Here is a 17,235-nt window from a genome sequence, read left to right as displayed (position 1 = left end):
TCATTTGACTTCAAGCGGTTATACCAGGATGATGCCTGCAGCTACAGGTATTGTTTAAGTAAAGTGTAAGTACATTTTTCTTCTTCACTGACTGGCACTGATGGGGCTGCATCAATGGGCACAGATGGGGCTGCACCAATGAGGTGGCACTGATGGATGGTACTAATGAGCATCACTAATTGGCAGGCAATAGTGTTTGGCACCAATTGGCATAAATTATGGGCACTGATTGGCATCCCTGGTGGCCATGGGTGGCATACCTGGTGGGCATCCTCGGAAGGCTTCTCCTCTACTTGCGTCTGACAGACGCAAGTGAGGAAAAGCCAATATACACAGCTTTTCCTGTTAACACTGTGATCAGCTGTGATTGGACACAGCTGATCATGTGGTAAAGAGTCTCCATCAGAGACTCTTTACCTAGATCGAGTTGCAGTGTGTCAGTCTGACACGCCGCACCACCGATCTCCTCGAGTTATCCTGATCACATGATAGGATGTTAGATCAGGATAACAGAACCACTTTGCCACCGTCATTTTGCTATATGGTGGGCGGCAAGTGGTTAATTTCTTAGCTTTCAAAATAAATTACAACTTCAAAAAACTCACCATGTCTCTTACTAAATACCTTGGGGTGTTTTTTCCCCAAAGTTTTTTTTTTGTGGGTATTTGTACGGTCCTAGCATTTTAGGGCCTCAAGAATGATAGGTCATCAGTACATGAAGATTAAGCAAGTATTAAGGTTGCAACAATATCGTTTCTTGCTGGCAAGCACTGATACATTCGGTCAAGTACTCGGTGATACAGAGTACTGATACCTTTGTGGTGCTATTTGAGCCTCAGACAAAATGAATGGGCTCAAATTGCACTGCAGTCACTATGACAAGCCTGGGTTCACACAGGGGGAACTGCATGCAATTCGGACATGAATCGCACCACATGCGATTCTTTGCAGTGCGATTTGAGCCCAGACTAGACTCTAACTTTCACACAGACTAGATAATAAACACGGATTTTAGTTTTTTTTTTACCAAAGAAATATAGCAGAATAAATGTTGTATACATTTTGGCCTAAATTTATGAAGAAAGATTTATTTGCAAAATTTTAGAACAGAAGACATTTTTTAAAAAACAAATTCTGAAAAAAAGGACTGGTGATGCGCCGTGTCCCAGGGACAAAGACGATCGTGGTGCCCATGCAATCATGACGAAAGAGAGCCACCGCCTGCCCAACTGACAATACGGCAGGTGGGAGGTGGTTAATGTGTGCAGTCAGCTTGAGGGTAAGTTTACATGACTATTTGGAGGCTGACTGAGAACAAACTGCACTGATGTCTAAGAGGCCCCCCTCATTCTATGGTTCGCCAAAAGTGAAGAACAGCACCCCTGGGGTGATCACTCTTGGTTGATTTGCACTATATAGGACATGTTCCCATGCAAATTATATATACCTTAAAAGCAAAAGCACCCTGTAAAGCAGATCACAAGTGTACATGAGCGTCAATGAACATGACGACAAGTCTGGCAGCCATGTATACCAAGTCCGTTTAGTTTTAAGATTGATTTGTTACACATATTAGCTGTAATCTAGTTTTCTAGCTCTGTTATAATGTCAAGTGGCAATCTGGACATGAGGAACACCACACATATATAATAATAATTTGAAGCTAAATGTTCTGTACCTTCTGTTCCAGGTGAGCTCTTCGGAGAGACACCCTTTGCTCCAGCTTCTGCAGTTCACGCTCATGCTGTGCCTCTGTTTGCATCTTGATCTTGCTCTGGTAGGCATTCAGTAGCTCCATCTCCTGTTGAAGCTGTTGCCTAAGAGCCTGGCATTCTGCTTCCTGAGCCTCGTCCAAGCGCAACTGTGGCCCAAACAAGGGTATACACAAAACAACACGTTGTAGGTCCAAAGTCGGTGCATAGTAGTTGAAGACAAAGGGAAAAAAATAGATTATATAAACGACAATAACTGCAAACACAGAATGCAATCAAGTTCACATTTAATGTGAACATTTACACTGATCAGTAGTTTTTCTGGGTTGCTTTTAGTTTTGTGAGGTGCAAGTTATTTCATTAAACTCCTCCTCACTGGCCTTTATGGTAAATGGCCAATCAGGGTATTTGCTACTGTAACCGGATGTATATTACTGTCCTAGTCTATAGAGGGGTTTCGTGTTCCCAACTCATTTGATGGCACTGTCATTAGGCAGTGCAAATCTCAGGCAAATTAAACAGAGCAGCCCTGTGCCTTGTGATCAATGTAAATCAATCACTCCGATTACAAGTTTAATACTGGCTGTGTTTACCTCTCACAGAAGTGGACTGAAGGAAGAATAGGAAGAGAGACAGCAGCAAGCAAAGTAAAGCTAAAACAGTAAAGCAAAGTAAATTCATTCAAGGTGGGAGGTTTTAAACTGTCACTGGCCAGCAGTGACTGATATTTTAAAAAGGTGGGGGTTTTGAAGTGCCACTGTCCACCAATGATTTATTGGAGGGGGCTATTGCTAATAAGCCTAATGCTTATGGTGGGATTCAATGCAACATAACCACAACTACTTTTTTCTTGAAGACTTTGGTTTTAATAAATAAACCTAAATGATGAACGACCTAAAACAAATTATTATAAAAATACTAGGTAAATATAAGCAATTCCAAAAGCGTGGTCTTTTTTGCTTTATATAGTAAAACTATTTAAAAACTGTGGTTATTAAACACCAAAAGAAAGTTCTGTCCCCCCAAAAAAATATGGGCTAGATTCAGCAAAGAATTACGCCGGCGTATCCATAGATACGCCGCGTAAATTCAAAGCTGCGCCGGCGTATCTACTTTCTGTATTCAGAAAGCTAGATACGCCGACATTAGCCTAAGATCTGACTGGCGTAATTCTATTACGTCGTCGTATCTTAGGGTGCATTCTCACGCTGGCCGCTAGGTGGCGCTTCCGTTGTTTTCGGCGTAGAATATGCAAATTACCTAGTTACGTCGATTCAAACACGTTTGTGCGCCTGGCGTTCGTTTTTTACGCCGTTTGCATAAGGCTTTTTCGGCGTAACGTTGTGCCCGCTTCTATGAGGCGCACTCAATGTTAATTATAGACGTCGTTCCTGCCTCGATTTTTGAATTTTTTACGTCGTTTGCGTAAGTCGTTCGCGAATAGGGCTGGACGCAATTTACGTTCAAGTCGAAACCAATGACGTCCTTGCGACGTCATTTGGAGCAATGCACACTGGCATATGTACACGGACGGCGCATGCGCCGTTCGTACAAAACGTCAATCACGTCAGGTCAACACACATTAACATAAAACACGCCCCCCCTTACACATTTGAATTACGCGCGCTTACGCCGGCCCCATTTACGCTACGCCGCCGCAACTTACGGAGCAAGTGCTTTGTGAATACTGCACTTGCTCCTGTAAGTTGTGGTGACGTAGCGTAAATACGATACGCTGCGCCGCCGTTAGATTGCCTGCCCCTACCTGAATCTAGCCCTATGTATTTATTTTAATATACTATGTGCATGTCAAACTATCACAGCACTGAAAAAATTAAAAATGTAAAGAAAGGAATAGAACATGCTGGAATTGATGTGGTTAGACACATGTTATGGACCAGTTTATTATGAAAAACTTTGTAATTAAGATACAAATATTTAACCACTTCCCGCCCGGCCTATAGCCGATTTACGTCCGGGAAGTGGTTATGAAATCCTGACAGGACGTTCCAGAACGTCCTGCAGGATTTCATGCCGCGCGCGCCCGTGGGGGCGCGCATCGCGGCGATCGGTGATGCGGGGTGTCAGTCTGATACCCTGCATCTCCGATCTCGGTTAAGAGCCTCCGGCGGAGACTCTTTACCACGTGATCAACCGTGTCCAATCACGGCTGATCACGATGTAAACAGGAAGAGCCGTTGATGGCTCTTCCTCACTCGCGTCTGACAGACGCGAGTAGAGGACAGCCGATCGGCGGCTCTCCTGACAGGGGGGGTTCACGCTGATTGTTTATCAGCGCAGCCCCCCCTTGGATCGCCACACTGGACCACCAGGGATGCCCACCCTGGACCACCAGGGTGGGAAAAAAAAAAGCCTGCAAAAAAATAAAAAAAAGCATTCAAAAAAAGAAAAAAGATGCCAATCAGTGCCCACAAATGGGCACTGACTGGCAACCTGGCAAAATCAGTGCTGCCCCACAGTGTCCATCAGTGCCACCCCACAGTGCCCATCCATGCCCAGTGCCCACCTATCAGTGCCCATCTGTGCCACCCATAAGTATCCATCAGTGCCACCCATAAGTGCCGCCCATGAGTGCCCATCAGTGCCGCCTATGTGTGCCCATCAGTGCCGCCTATGTGTGCCCATCAGTGCCGCCTATGTGTGCCCATCAGTGTCGCATACCAGCGCCGCCAATCAGTGCCACCTCATCTGTGCCCGTCAGTACTACCTCATCGATGTCCATCAGTGCCATCTCATCGGTGCCCATTAGTGCCGCCATATCAGTGCCCGTAATTGAAAGAGAAAACGTATTTACAAAAAAATTAACAGAAAAAAATAAAAACGTATTTTTTTTTCCAAATTTTCAGTCTTTTTTTAGTTGTTGCGCAAAAAAAAAAAAAATTGCAGAGGTGATCAAATACCACCAAAAGAAAGCTCTATTTTTGGGGGAAAAAGGACGCCAATTTTGTTTGGGTACAGTGTAGCATGACCGCGCAATTGCCATTCAAAGTGCGACAGTGCTGAAAGCTGAAAATTGGCTTGGGCGGGAAGCTGCGTAAGTGCCTGGTATGGAAGTGGTTAAGGACAAAAATTATATTGTCAAAAAGTTTAAGGACTAAAGAAAAAAGATTTTTTTTCTTATTTGATCATATTAAAAAAAAAAAAAAAAATAGCAGGAAAAGAACAGTTGAGAAAAAGAAAGAAAGAAAGAAAGAAAGAAGAAAAAGGAGGAAATCATTAGGACTGATCAGGGTAAAACTAAAGACTAACAAAGGAGTAAATAAGAAGAAAAAAAAAAGATTTATTTGTCAAGTTGCTATAAAATGAAAGCATATGTGGCTCAAAGCTCATCATTTTGATCTGCAGATGAATGAAACACTGTAGATACAAAACGTAAAGCAACAGTATACGTGGACTGAGAATCTGCTGGTACCAGCAACATTTCAGTATGTACTTCCTGCTGTCTGTTCAATAGAAGCCGGTCTAAAGCTTTCAATCAGCCAATGGCTGCAGTGCTAATTCTGTGTACTCTGACAAAGGGGGGAGTCCGTGCTGTCAGAATACAATGAAACAGCACAAGATATTTCTTGTGTGGATGCAGGGATCTGTAAAGTGTTTTTCTTTGGTTGAATACAAAAAAACTCAAGATGTGTATGCTGCCTTAACAGTGTTAATTTGTATCTCTCGCATTGGACCAGTGTTGATAAACAACCAGCTGCTCAAGCTTCTGTATTTACACAGCTACTTCCCAGTTCCATTTTAAGAGCCGAGAATGGCCGGCAGGTGGGAGTGGGGGACACAGCATGGTGACAGAAGCACTGGACGTTCTACACATGTCCTGTGTATGTTGATCACTTTTCTGGGTATATGTAGCATGTCCAGTGTCCTAAAATAGTAACAGTGGGATTGCCTATAAGAAAGTTGCCATTTTGTTATTTTCTATATGGTTACACCTCTGATTTTAAAGCTATTTTAAGGAAATCTATTAGAAAGAGGTATTCAAAGTGTCTCTTGTAACAAGTTTACTTAAAGAGGATCTTCATTCCCCCCCGTGCCCTGTATCTACTGTCTTAATAGAGGGGCACTGAACTGTCCAGGAATCCAGAGCTGTCCTCACCCAGGCTGGTTCTTTATCAATCTTTGAGGCCCACCATGTCTAGTGTGGGAAGCTGTCTGACTCCTTGCGGCCTCCCACTGCACATATGTGAGCCGTGCTTCACTGAGAATGTTCCAGTAGCCTTCTGGGACTTGTTTGGGGGGAGGTAGAAAAGCAGAACTTTTCCTTTCGGACAAAGTTCCGCTTTAAGTACCACTGCAACTTCACCTTGTGTATGTGGCTAAGAACAGCTGGACTACATTTAAGGGTTTTCATGGCTTATTATTCTTTGTGCATAATTCAATATTAAATAAGCCACTGTATGTGGGGTGGGGTGGGATAAGCGCAAGGAAGCTCCCAAACGTTTTCTCACTGTTGATAATAATGTGGAAATCTGGTGTTGAGCATTGATGTGGCTGTGATAAACATGTTGCAAATTGCACAGGTGTAAATGGGCCAAACGGACCCCTGTTCGCTTCGCACCAGAATTTTCGAACACCGTGAAAGTTCAGACCCAAATAACAAAATATCATTAAAGTCAATGGGACCCGAACGTCAAAAAATCAAAAGTGCCCATTTCGAAGGCTTATATGCAACTAATTGGGCATACAATGGTTATAGGGGGTCGGGTGAACAGTGAACAGTCTGAAAAACGTCATTTTTAACCACTTCCCGCCCGGCCTATGGCCGATTTACGTCCGGGAAGTGGTTATGAAATCCTGACAGGACGTTCTAGAACGTCCTGCAGGATTTCATGCCGCGCGCGCCCGTGGGGGCGCGCATCGCGGCGATCGGTGATGCGGGGTGTCAGTCTGACACCCTGCATCTCCGATCTCGGTAAAGAGCCTCCGGCGGAGACTCTTTACCACGTGATCAGCCGTGTCCAACCACGGCTGATCACGATGTAAACAGGAAGAGCCGTCGATGGCTCTTCCTCACTCGTGTCTGACAGACGCGAGTAGAGGATAGCCGATCGGCGGCTCTCCTGACAGGGGGGGTTAGCGCTGATTGTTTATCAGCGCAGCCCCCCCTCGGATCGCCACACTGGACCACCAGGGATGCCCACCCTGGAGCACCAGGGTGGGCAAAAAAAAAAAAATGGCAGAAAAAAAAAAAAAAAAAGTCTAAAAAATAAATAAAAAAAAAGCATAAAGAAAAAAGATGCCAGTCAGTGCCCACAAATGGGCACTGACTGGCAACCTGGCAAAAATCAGTGCTGCCACCCCAGTGTCCATCAGCGCCACCCCAGTGTCCATCAGCGCCACCCCAGTGTCCATCAGTGCCACCCCAGTGTCCATCAGTGCCACCCCACAGTGCCCATCCATGCCCAGTGCCCACCTAGCAGTGCCCATCTGTGCCACCCATGAGTGCCCATCTGTGCCGCCCATGAGTGCCCATCTGTGCCGCCTATGAGTGCCCAGTGCCGCCCATGAGTGCCCATCAGTGCCGCCTATGTGTGCCCATCAGTGCCGCCTATGTGTGCCCATCAGTGCCGCCTATGTGTGCCCATCAGTGCCGCCTATGTGTGCCCATCAGTGCCGCCTATGTGTGCCCATCAGTGTCGCATACCAGCGCCGCCAATCAGTGCCACCTCATCTGTGCCCGTCAGTACTACCTCATCGATGTCCATCAGTGCCATCTCATCGGTGCCCATTAGTGCCGCCATATCAGTGCCCGTAATTGAAAGAGAAAACTTATTTACAAAAAAATTAACAGAAAAAAATAAAAACGTAATTTTTTTCCCAAATTTTCAGCCTTTTTTTAGTTGTTGCGCAAAAAAAAAAAATCGCAGAGGTGATCGAATACCACCAAAAGAAAGCTCTATTTGTGGGGAAAAAAGGACGCCAATTTTGTTTGGGTACAGTGTAGCATGACCGCGCAATTGCCATTCAAAGTGCGACAGTGCTGAAAGCTGAAAATTGGCTTCGGCGGGAAGCTGCGTAAGTACCTGGTATGGAAGTGGTTAAATGAGCAGTGATTTCTTGATTTTTAAAGTGAAAAGCATAAAAATAAAAAATTTCCTTCCAATATAGGAAGGGGATTCCCCTTACTCTACCTATAAAGTGGCAGATCAGTACCAGGTCTAGAATCTGCTGCAGCAAATGAAATTTTCCCTGCAAGCTGCCTTTATTTTGCTCAGCAATAGCTGGGGAGCCAGTGTGTATGATGAGGCCACAATGTAGTGCACTGGGAACAAGATTAGAGATTTTTTTGGATACATTCTGGTGTCACTTTGACTTTGGATAGAAGTAATGGGTACGTAAAAATTGGTCTTTTGGTGTCGATGGCGCCTTCCCACCGTAACCCTATAGAGGTAATCTTGAAGAAAGCAAGAATTGGCCTTGCTGTAAAAAATTGCAATGATATACACCCGTCAAACAGGTGCAGAAAAATTGGTCTTTGGACGTCAGGGGCGCCTTCCCACCGTAACCCTTAAGAGGTTCTCTTGATGAAGGCAAAAAAAATTGCAATGATATGCCATTGTCAAATAGGTTCTAAAAAATTGGTCTTTGGGTGTTAACTGTGCCCATGAAACCTATACCAAAAACATTGTTCCAGGTGAAATGATTAACACCCTCAAAGCTAGGCAGCCTCGAAGTCCTGCAGTGATTCCACATCCCAAAAAGGCTCAATCAGTGACATCGGTATCAGGGGCTTCAAAGCTGGTAATCCAGGACCGATTCATTTTTTATAAAAGGCAAATGGTCCATGGCGTGGTCCAGACGCATTTTATGATCAGTAACGAAACCTCCTGCAGCACTGAATGCCGTTCTGAAAGCACGCTGGATGCAGGGCAGCCCAACAACTCAAAAGCATACCAGGCAAGTTCAGGCCATTCTCATGACCCAGTAAGTCAATGGATCATCAGCTGGAAAGCTCTCCATCTCTGTTTTGGCCCCAAGGTAATCGTCCATCATGTGATGCAGACGCTGCTGATGGGATGTGGAAGCTGACAGCCCTGGGTGGCGAGTACAAAAAAAAATCTGAAATGCCTCACTTAGGCGGACACCTTCTCCAACGCTCCACTCTTGACCAACAGAAGACTCAAAACTACATTTCCCACTACACTGTAACCTACAGGAGTCAGGAAACTTCAATAAAATCCTCTTTAACGTGTCCTCAAGAGATTTTATCTTTTGCACGCTCTGTGGGGACAAGATGAGTTCCGAGACCTTCCCCTTATAACGGTGGTAAAGGAGGGTTGCCAACCAGTAATCATCCTTTATGCCACGTATTCTTGGGTCCTTTCGCAGGCTTTGAAGCGTGAAGTTGCCCATGCACCTCAAATTTGCAGAAGCTTGAGAAGCAGACTCCTTGGGGTTACTCAGGATAACAGCATCTGGAACTTCCTCCTCCCAAGGGTCCTGGGGTTGGAAAGCCATTGCTTCCTCTTCTTTGAAGCCTATGAAAGTGCCAGAATCCTCCTCCTCATCCTCCCCCCTCTCTCCTCCTGTGTGTTCTGTGACATGGAAATTATGGTGTCTTGATAAAGTAGGCCTTGAGAAAAAAGGAAGTCCTCCTCTTCCTCCTGCTCTGCTCTGTCCATAATGCTACGCAGAGTCTGCTCCAGCAAGAACAGAACAGGGATTGTGTCACAGATGCATGCACTGTCACGGCTCACCATCCTTGTGGCCTCCTCAAATGGTGACAATACAGTGCATGCATTCTTAATGATCAGCCATTGGCATGGGGAAAAAAAAAGCAGAGGCGGCCTGTGCCTGTTGTCGTGCCATATTCGCACAGGTACTCATAAACGGCCCTATGCTGCATGTATAGCCGCTGCAGCATTGAACAGTGAACTTTCCCTGTCTAAGGGCAGACAGGAGGTTTGAGCCATTATCGCACACCACCATTCCTGGCTCCAGCTGATGTGGTGGGAACCACCTCTGGGCCTGTCCCAGCAGAGCTGCAAGAATCTCTACTCTGGTGTGGTTCCTGTCCCCTAAACACTCCAGCTGAAGCACTGCATGGCACCTTTTAGTCTGACTTATAGCCCTCTGAACGCTTAGGGGGTAGCTGATGTTCATAGGACAATCCTGCAGAGGAGGGCATGGAAGTGGCAGAGGAGGAGGATGGTAGAAGATCACAGGTCTGGCATCACCACCAGCTGTATGGAGACATGGGGGCACAACAAGCAGCCTTGTCCTGCATCCTTTTGAGTTGCAAGCAGCGTTACCCAGTGTGCTGTGAATGAAATTTATCGTCCCTGCCCATGCTTGCTGGACCACGTGTCAGCAGTAAGGTGGATTTTACGGCTGACTGCCTTGTCCAAAGATGCCAGAACATTCCCTTCCACGTGATGGTAGAGATGGAACGGCCTTACGTGAAAAGTAGTAGCGACTGGGAACTTGCCATTGTGGTACAACACATGTGCTAATTCACGGAAGGGGGCAGAATCCACCAGGCTGAAAGGCAGACGTTGGAGAAAAAACAACTTTGACAAGCTTGCATTTAGATGCTGCACATGTGGGTGGCAGGGACTGTATTGTTTTTCCTGCTGCAGCAGATGGGGCAGAGAAATTTGCCAGCTACAGTCTACAACTAGCGGTGTGTTGCTGGCAGATGTGCTGCTAGGACCTGGGACATCCTGTGCTATACCATCATCCATGTCAGTGGAGGCTGCTGTGAGGTAATGACTCGGTATAGCAGGGGCAGACTGAAGTGGGTAAGGATTTGTGCCCCTTTTGTGTGGCTTTTAGGTGTTCTTGCCAATGAGCTGAGTGGTTGGATGTTAAATGCCTTGTTAAGCATGTGGTACCCAAATGGCTGGTGTTTTTGCCACGTTTGATGTGCATGAGGGACAGTTTGCAGATAGCAACAGTGCGATCTGCTGCAGATGTGCTGAAAAAGGCAAAGACAGCTGAGCTTTGGGGAGTGGCCTGGGAGATAACAGCTGCAGAATGTGATGCAGTAGGGTGGCTGCACACTACACTCTTTCTTGATGTCCACCTCCTTGGGGTTGTGCTGCCCCACCTTCAGTTTCCTCCTCTGCTCTATCTGACGCCCAAGTTGCATCAGTGACCTCATCATCATCATCGTCCTTACCACTGGAGACAACTTAGGAATACGCTACGGCTGGGGGAACATGAATGCTTATTTACCTACCAGTGTTCTCCCCTCTCTAGGCTCATGTTCCTGTCATCCTCAACCTCAGAACCAACATCTGAATCTAGTAATGGCTGGGCATCATGAAAATGCAAGTGGCTGACGCTGACTCCTGCTGTTGGGGCTATGGCAGGAATAGATGTGGACAAGGAGGCAGGTTTATCCACTCTGGCAACTGCAGGGGGGACTGCCCACTTGTCTCTGCTTGTGTGACAGAGGATGAGGAAGGTTTAGTAAGCCAGTCCACAACCTCCTCTGCAAGCTGTGGCTGGACAGTATGGGCAAACTCACTTAACAGAGGTAAAGATGCCCCGCCTCAGGACTAACCACCACGGTCACTTTTGCCTGTAGACACATTTGTTGCTGGCCCCCTTACAGTGCCAAGGGAATGTCTGCCTCTCCTTGTTGTCCTCCCAAACATTATTGGGAGGGAAGGGGTGGTGCTTATAAGCAAATGTAAAGAAGAAGTGGAAATATGTAAGTAGATGCACTTTAATCAATGTAAAGTGGTGTTTGGTGCACTTTAATTTGAGTACTCACACTACACAGACACACTCCATAGATACACTATAATATAGTGCAATATAATGCGCCAAACATACAGTGACGCACAGAACTATATGGTGTTAAACTGGCAGTAACACTAACAAATAGACGGTGTTCAACCCTCACTACACTAACACCATCTGAACTGTCCCTACTCTAGCTATACACTAATGTCAAGATTACCAACACGGTCTCACTACACTACACTGAAACTATCTGAGCTGTCCCTACTCTACAATAATGTGTGTATGAATGATACGGTCTCACTACACTACAGTGAAACTATCTGAGCTGTCCCTACACTAGCTGCACACTATACAAAGTGATCAAAGATGGTCTTCCTCACTACACTCACACTATCCCTAGACTGACACTAAACTAATATTCTACACTGACAATTAAAGTAAAATAGCACAGTATAGCACACTAATGGCACTGAACAGAGCCCTGTTCCATCTCTCTCCATGCCAAAATCACACAGGAAATGGCTGCCACTGAATGAATATCTTTATACTGTGGGGCAGAAATTAGCCATATTTGGATAAAGTCATGATGACAGTGTACAATCATGACTCCGACAGTGATCTGTGCCTCGATTGTCTGAAGCTTTTACTGCTTCAGCCCGTCAGGGCTTGCAGTGCACTGTTCAGCGTTGCAATGCATTGTGGTCAGTTTGGGGGGCCAAACAAATGGTCGAATGACCCGTTTGTTCGAACGTACAAAATAACGAAAGTTCGGCCTTATGCTCGGGCCGAATTGTTCGCCCATTTATATAAATGGGGGCTAATGCCACGTACACACGACCGTTTTTAATGTCATGGGAAAAAAAGTTTTTCTCGACGTGATTCTTGTCAAGTCTGCCTTGCATACACACGATCGTGGAAAAAAAAAATGCTTGAGCAAAGCGCGGTGACGTACAACGCCACTATAAAGACGAAGTTCCATTCGGATGCCGCTACCCTTTTGGCTGCTTTTGCTGATTTTGTGTTAGTAAAAGTTTGATGAGAGACGATTTGCGCTTTTCAGTCTGTTACAGCGTGACGAATGTGCTATCTCCATTACAAACGCTAGTTTTACCAGAACGAGTGCTCCCGTCTCATAACTTGCTTCTGAGCATGTGCGTTTTTTTCCCGTCATTAAAGCCTACACATGACCATTTTTCATGACGTGAAAAACAACGAGAAAAAATACAGCATGTTCTAAATTTTTAATGCCCATTTTTCACATTGAGAAAAATGCTCTGGAGCCTACACACAATCGTTTTTAATGACCAATTTAAAAAACTGCATTTTTCTAGTCATGAAAAACGCTTGTGTGTACGCAGCATAAGATAGGCATGTTCCTAGCTTTCAGTCTCCCTATAATACTACTACAGGAAATTACAGTCTATCCCTATTCTCAATAAGCCTAAACACAAAACAGCCTAGACTGCATAAACAAGGTGAATATAACATTTAAACTGTTCAAAAATAGGGACTCCCACAGAATATCACACAAAACTGGGACTGCCCTTGGAAATTATGTACAATTGCTAGCAATCCCACCATTTGTATATTAATCCTTAATCCACAACTGAAACTTTTGCAATCAAAGCATACATTATATTAAGACCTCACAACTTTAAAAATTGCATCAGACCAGAGATAAAAGTGCTGCACCCACAAGTCATCTCTTTTACATCTGCTGAGAATGTATGCAACACTATCTTCAATTATGCAGTCAAAGTGTTTGAGTTTTACATTTGGCCATGCACATTGTTGTGTGAATAACTGCCGACACCAATCAAGATTTAGAAATATAGGGGTTGATTTACTAAAACAGAAGAGTGAAAAAACTGGTGAAGCTCTGCATGGTAGCCAATCAGCTTCTAACTTCAGCTTGCTCAATTAAGCAAAAAATAAATAAACTGGAAGCCGATTGGTTTCTATGCAGAGCTGCACCAGATTTTGCACTCTCCCGTTTTAGTAAAGAACATTCCAGAATGTTAAGAAATTTCCTAAGAACATTCCAGAATGTTAAGAAATTTCCCTGATCAAATCATTTTTTGTAGAGGTTGTGGATTAACGGGTTGACGACCAGCCGCCGTCGTTTTACGGCGGCAGGTCGGCTCCCATGCGCGAGAGCCTGTAGCTATACGTCGGCTCTCGCGCAGGCCACTAGGAGCGTGCGCCCCCCGCTCGCCCCCGACTCCCGTGCATGTGCCCAGCGGGCGGGATAGCCGCCGGGCACACGCGATCGCTCGTTACAGAGCGAGGACTGGGAGATGTGTGTATAAACACACAGCTCCTGGTCCTGTCAGGGAGAGAAATGCTGATCTTCTGTTCATACAATGTATGAACAGAAGATCAGTCATTTCCCCATGTCATTTCCTCATGTCTTTTCCCCATGTCAGTCCACCCCCCCTACAGTTAGAACACACTCCCTGCCCCCTAGTGTTAACCCCTTTTATAGTAATCCAATGCATTTTTATAGCACTGATCGCTATAAAAATGCCAATGGTCCCAAAAATGTGTCAAAAGTGTCCGAAATGTCCGCCATATTGTCGCAGTACCGAAAAAAAAAATCGCTGATCGCCGCCATTAATAGTAAAAAAAAAATATTAAATAAAAATGCCATAAAATACCCTCTATTTTGTAAACGCTATAACTTTTGCGCAAACCAATCAATAAACGCTTATTGCGATTTTTTTTTTTTACGAAAAATATGTAGAAGAATACGTATCAGCCTAAACTGAGGAAAACTATTTTTTATATATATTTTTGGGGGATATTATAGCAAAATGTAAAAAATATAATTTTTTTTCAAAATTGACGCTCTATAGCGCAAAAACTAAAAACCACAGAGGTGATCAAATACCACCAAAAGAAAGCTCTATTTGTGGGGAAAAAAGGACGTCAATTTTGTTTGGGAGCCACGTCACACGACCGTGCAATTGTCCGTTAAAGCGACGCAGTGCCGAATCGCAAAAAGTGCTCTGGTCTTTGAATATGGTCCGGGGGTTAAGTGGTTAAAAGGCATACAATAGATCTCCAAGTTATACCTGATATTTCAAAATACATTATTTGCTCACACATTCCCCAACACCACTCTCAGGTCTGGTTCTACACTTCAGGTGCAGAGCACCAGCAAAACTTTGGCTCTGTCAACTACCCTTTGCAAAGACACAACACCCATCCCCTCCTAGGACGTCTTTTTCTACCTACAATGGCTTAATTGTAGAGTTATAGGATTTGGGGGGCAGGGGAAATCAGAATACTAAAACACAGAATAAAGGTGCTACAACAAAGAGATTCAGTCCTCATACATGTTATTAGCATAACCAATGTTCATATATTGACACATTTTCATGTATTATGCCAGCTTAAAGCACCCCATCTCCCCCACCCCACACACGGAAAACAATCTTTTTTTATCTCATAAAATCAGTTGAGGAGGGAAAGATTGAAGGGAAAAAAAGTGATAGAAAAGATTAATATAAAAGGGAAACAGTAGGAAGGAGGGGAGAATGGGATAGGAAGAGAGGCAAAAGGATATGAACAATGGAAGAAGTTAGTTTAGTACCCAATGCATTATTAAATATAAAGGCCCCTTTCACATTGGGGCTCTATTCGAGCGTTATTTGAGCGTAGCCTCATCTACAATCCCAATGTGCTGATAAAGCACCGCTAAGACCCGAACGTTTTAGGGTGTTTTTGCAATGCCTCAGTGTGAAAGGGGAAGACGTTTTTACAGCGCTTTCAATTCATTTCAATGGAGAGGGGCGTTTTTGGAGTTTTTTTCAGCGCCCAAAAGCTGCTTCAAAGATGCTGCTTGCAGGACTTTTCTCAACGCCCCGCCAGTGCAACGTCTCAGTGTGAAAGGGTAAGGCGTTTTTACAGCGCTTTCAATTCATTTCAATGGAGAGGCGCGTTTTTGGAGCATTTTTGTCAGCGCCCAAAAGCTGCTGCTTGCAGGACTCAGTGTGAAAGGGTCCATTGAGATGCATGGAGAGCGTTTTAATAGAGCTATTTTTAACGCTAAAACGCTGTAAAAACGCTTCAGTGTGAAAGGGGTCTAAAAAGGTATAATGGATCTTTACCCTTGATCGTATACAGCAGATATAAAAAGTCTACACACCCCTGTAAAAATGTCTGGGATGTAAAAAAAACGAGACAAAGATAAATAATTTCAGAACTTTTTCCACCTTTTGTGTGACCTATAAACTGTACAACTCAATTGAAAAACAAACTGAAATCTTTTTTGGGGGGGGGGGGGGGGGTGTAATAAAATAATGTGGTTGCATAAGTGTGCACACCCTCTTATAACTGGGGATGTAGCCGTTTTCAGATATAAGCAATCACATTCACATGTTAAATAGGAGTCCGTATAAACTTGCCATCATTTAAAGTGCCTCTGATTAACCCCAAATAAAGTTCAATTGTTCTAGTAGGTCTTTCCTGACATTTTCTCAGTCGCATCCTACAGCAAAAGCCATGGTCTGCAGAAAACTTCCAAAGTATCAGAGGGATCTCATTGTTAAAAGGTATCAGACAGGAGAAGGGTACAAAAGAATTTCCAAGGCATTAGAGTATGGAACACAGTGAAGACTGTCATCAAGTGGAGAAAAGAACTGGACGACCCTCCAAAATTGATGAAAAGACAAGAAGAAAACTGGTCAGGGAGGCTACCAAGCGGCTTACAGCAACATTAAAGGAGCTGCAGGAATATCTGGCTGTGTGGTACATGTGGCAACAATCTCCCGTATTCTTCATACGTCTGGGCTATGGGGTAGAGTGACCAAACGAAAGCCTTTTTTTACGAAGAAAAACATCCAAGCCCGGCTAAATTTTGTAAAAACACATCTAAAGTCTCCCAAATGCATGTGGGGAAAAAGTGTTATGATCTGATGAAACCAAGGTTGAACTTTTTGGCGAAAATTCCAAAATATATGTTTGGCGCAAAAACAACACTGCGCATCACCAAAAGAACACCATACCCACAGTGAAGCATGCTGGTGGCAGCATCATGCTTTGGGGAAGTTTTTCTTCAGTTGGCACAGGGGCCTTTGTCAAGAGGGAATTATGAACATTTCCAAATACCAGTCAATATTGGCACAAAACCTCCAGGTTTCTGCTAGAAAGCTGAACATGAACAGGAACGTCATATTTCAGCATGACAATGACCCAAAGCATACATCCAAATCAACAAAGGAATGGCTTCACCAGAAAACCCTGACCTGGAGCCTAGACCTGAATCTGATTGAAAATCTGTGGGGTGATCTGAAGAGGGCTGCGCACAGGAGATGCCCTTGTAATCAGACGGATTTGGAGTGTTTTTGAAAAGAAGAGTGGGCAAATATTGCCAAGTTGTGCTATACTGATAGACTAATACCCAAAAAGACAGAGTGCTGTAATAAAATCAAAAGGTGCTTCAACAAAGTATTATTATTCTAATATGAAAGTATTATTATTCTACAGGATTTATATAGCGCCAATAGTTTGCGCAGCGCTCTACAACATGGGGGCAGACAGTATACTTGCAATACAAATCAACACAGAGGGATCAGAGTAGTTTAAGGATGTGCACACTTATGCAACCATACTATTTTTTTTTTTACTTCTCTTCTCTCCACCTAAAAGATTTCAGTTTGTTGTTCAACTAAGTTTTACAGTTTATAGGTCACATAGGTGGAAAAAGTTCTGAAATGATTTAGCTTTGTCTCATTTTTTTTTTACATCACAGAAACCTGACATTTTAACAGGGGTGTGTAGACTTTTTATAATCACTGTATACAGT

At 44.2% G+C, this 17,235-nt stretch overlaps 1 protein-coding gene across 5 annotated transcripts in view; it reads right to left on the bottom strand.

Annotated features, from left to right (window-relative positions):
* The window catches only part of TAOK3 (TAO kinase 3), a 371,844-nt gene that overhangs the window by 13,888 nt on the left and 340,721 nt on the right, over window positions 1–17,235 (bottom strand). For all 5 annotated transcript variants that reach the window (XM_040345730.1, XM_040345722.1, XM_040345755.1 and 2 more), the window contains one exon: window positions 1,679–1,861. In XM_040345730.1, coding sequence (XP_040201664.1) covers window positions 1,679–1,861 — 183 coding nt within the window. The remainder of the gene's footprint in view (window positions 1–1,678; window positions 1,862–17,235) is intronic.

Source organism: Rana temporaria, chromosome 1 (assembly GCF_905171775.1).
Source record: "Rana temporaria chromosome 1, aRanTem1.1, whole genome shotgun sequence".
Lineage (NCBI taxonomy): Eukaryota > Metazoa > Chordata > Amphibia > Anura > Ranidae > Rana > Rana temporaria.
Note: the sequence above shows the minus strand (reverse complement) of the source record. Positions and strands in the feature narration are given on the sequence as shown.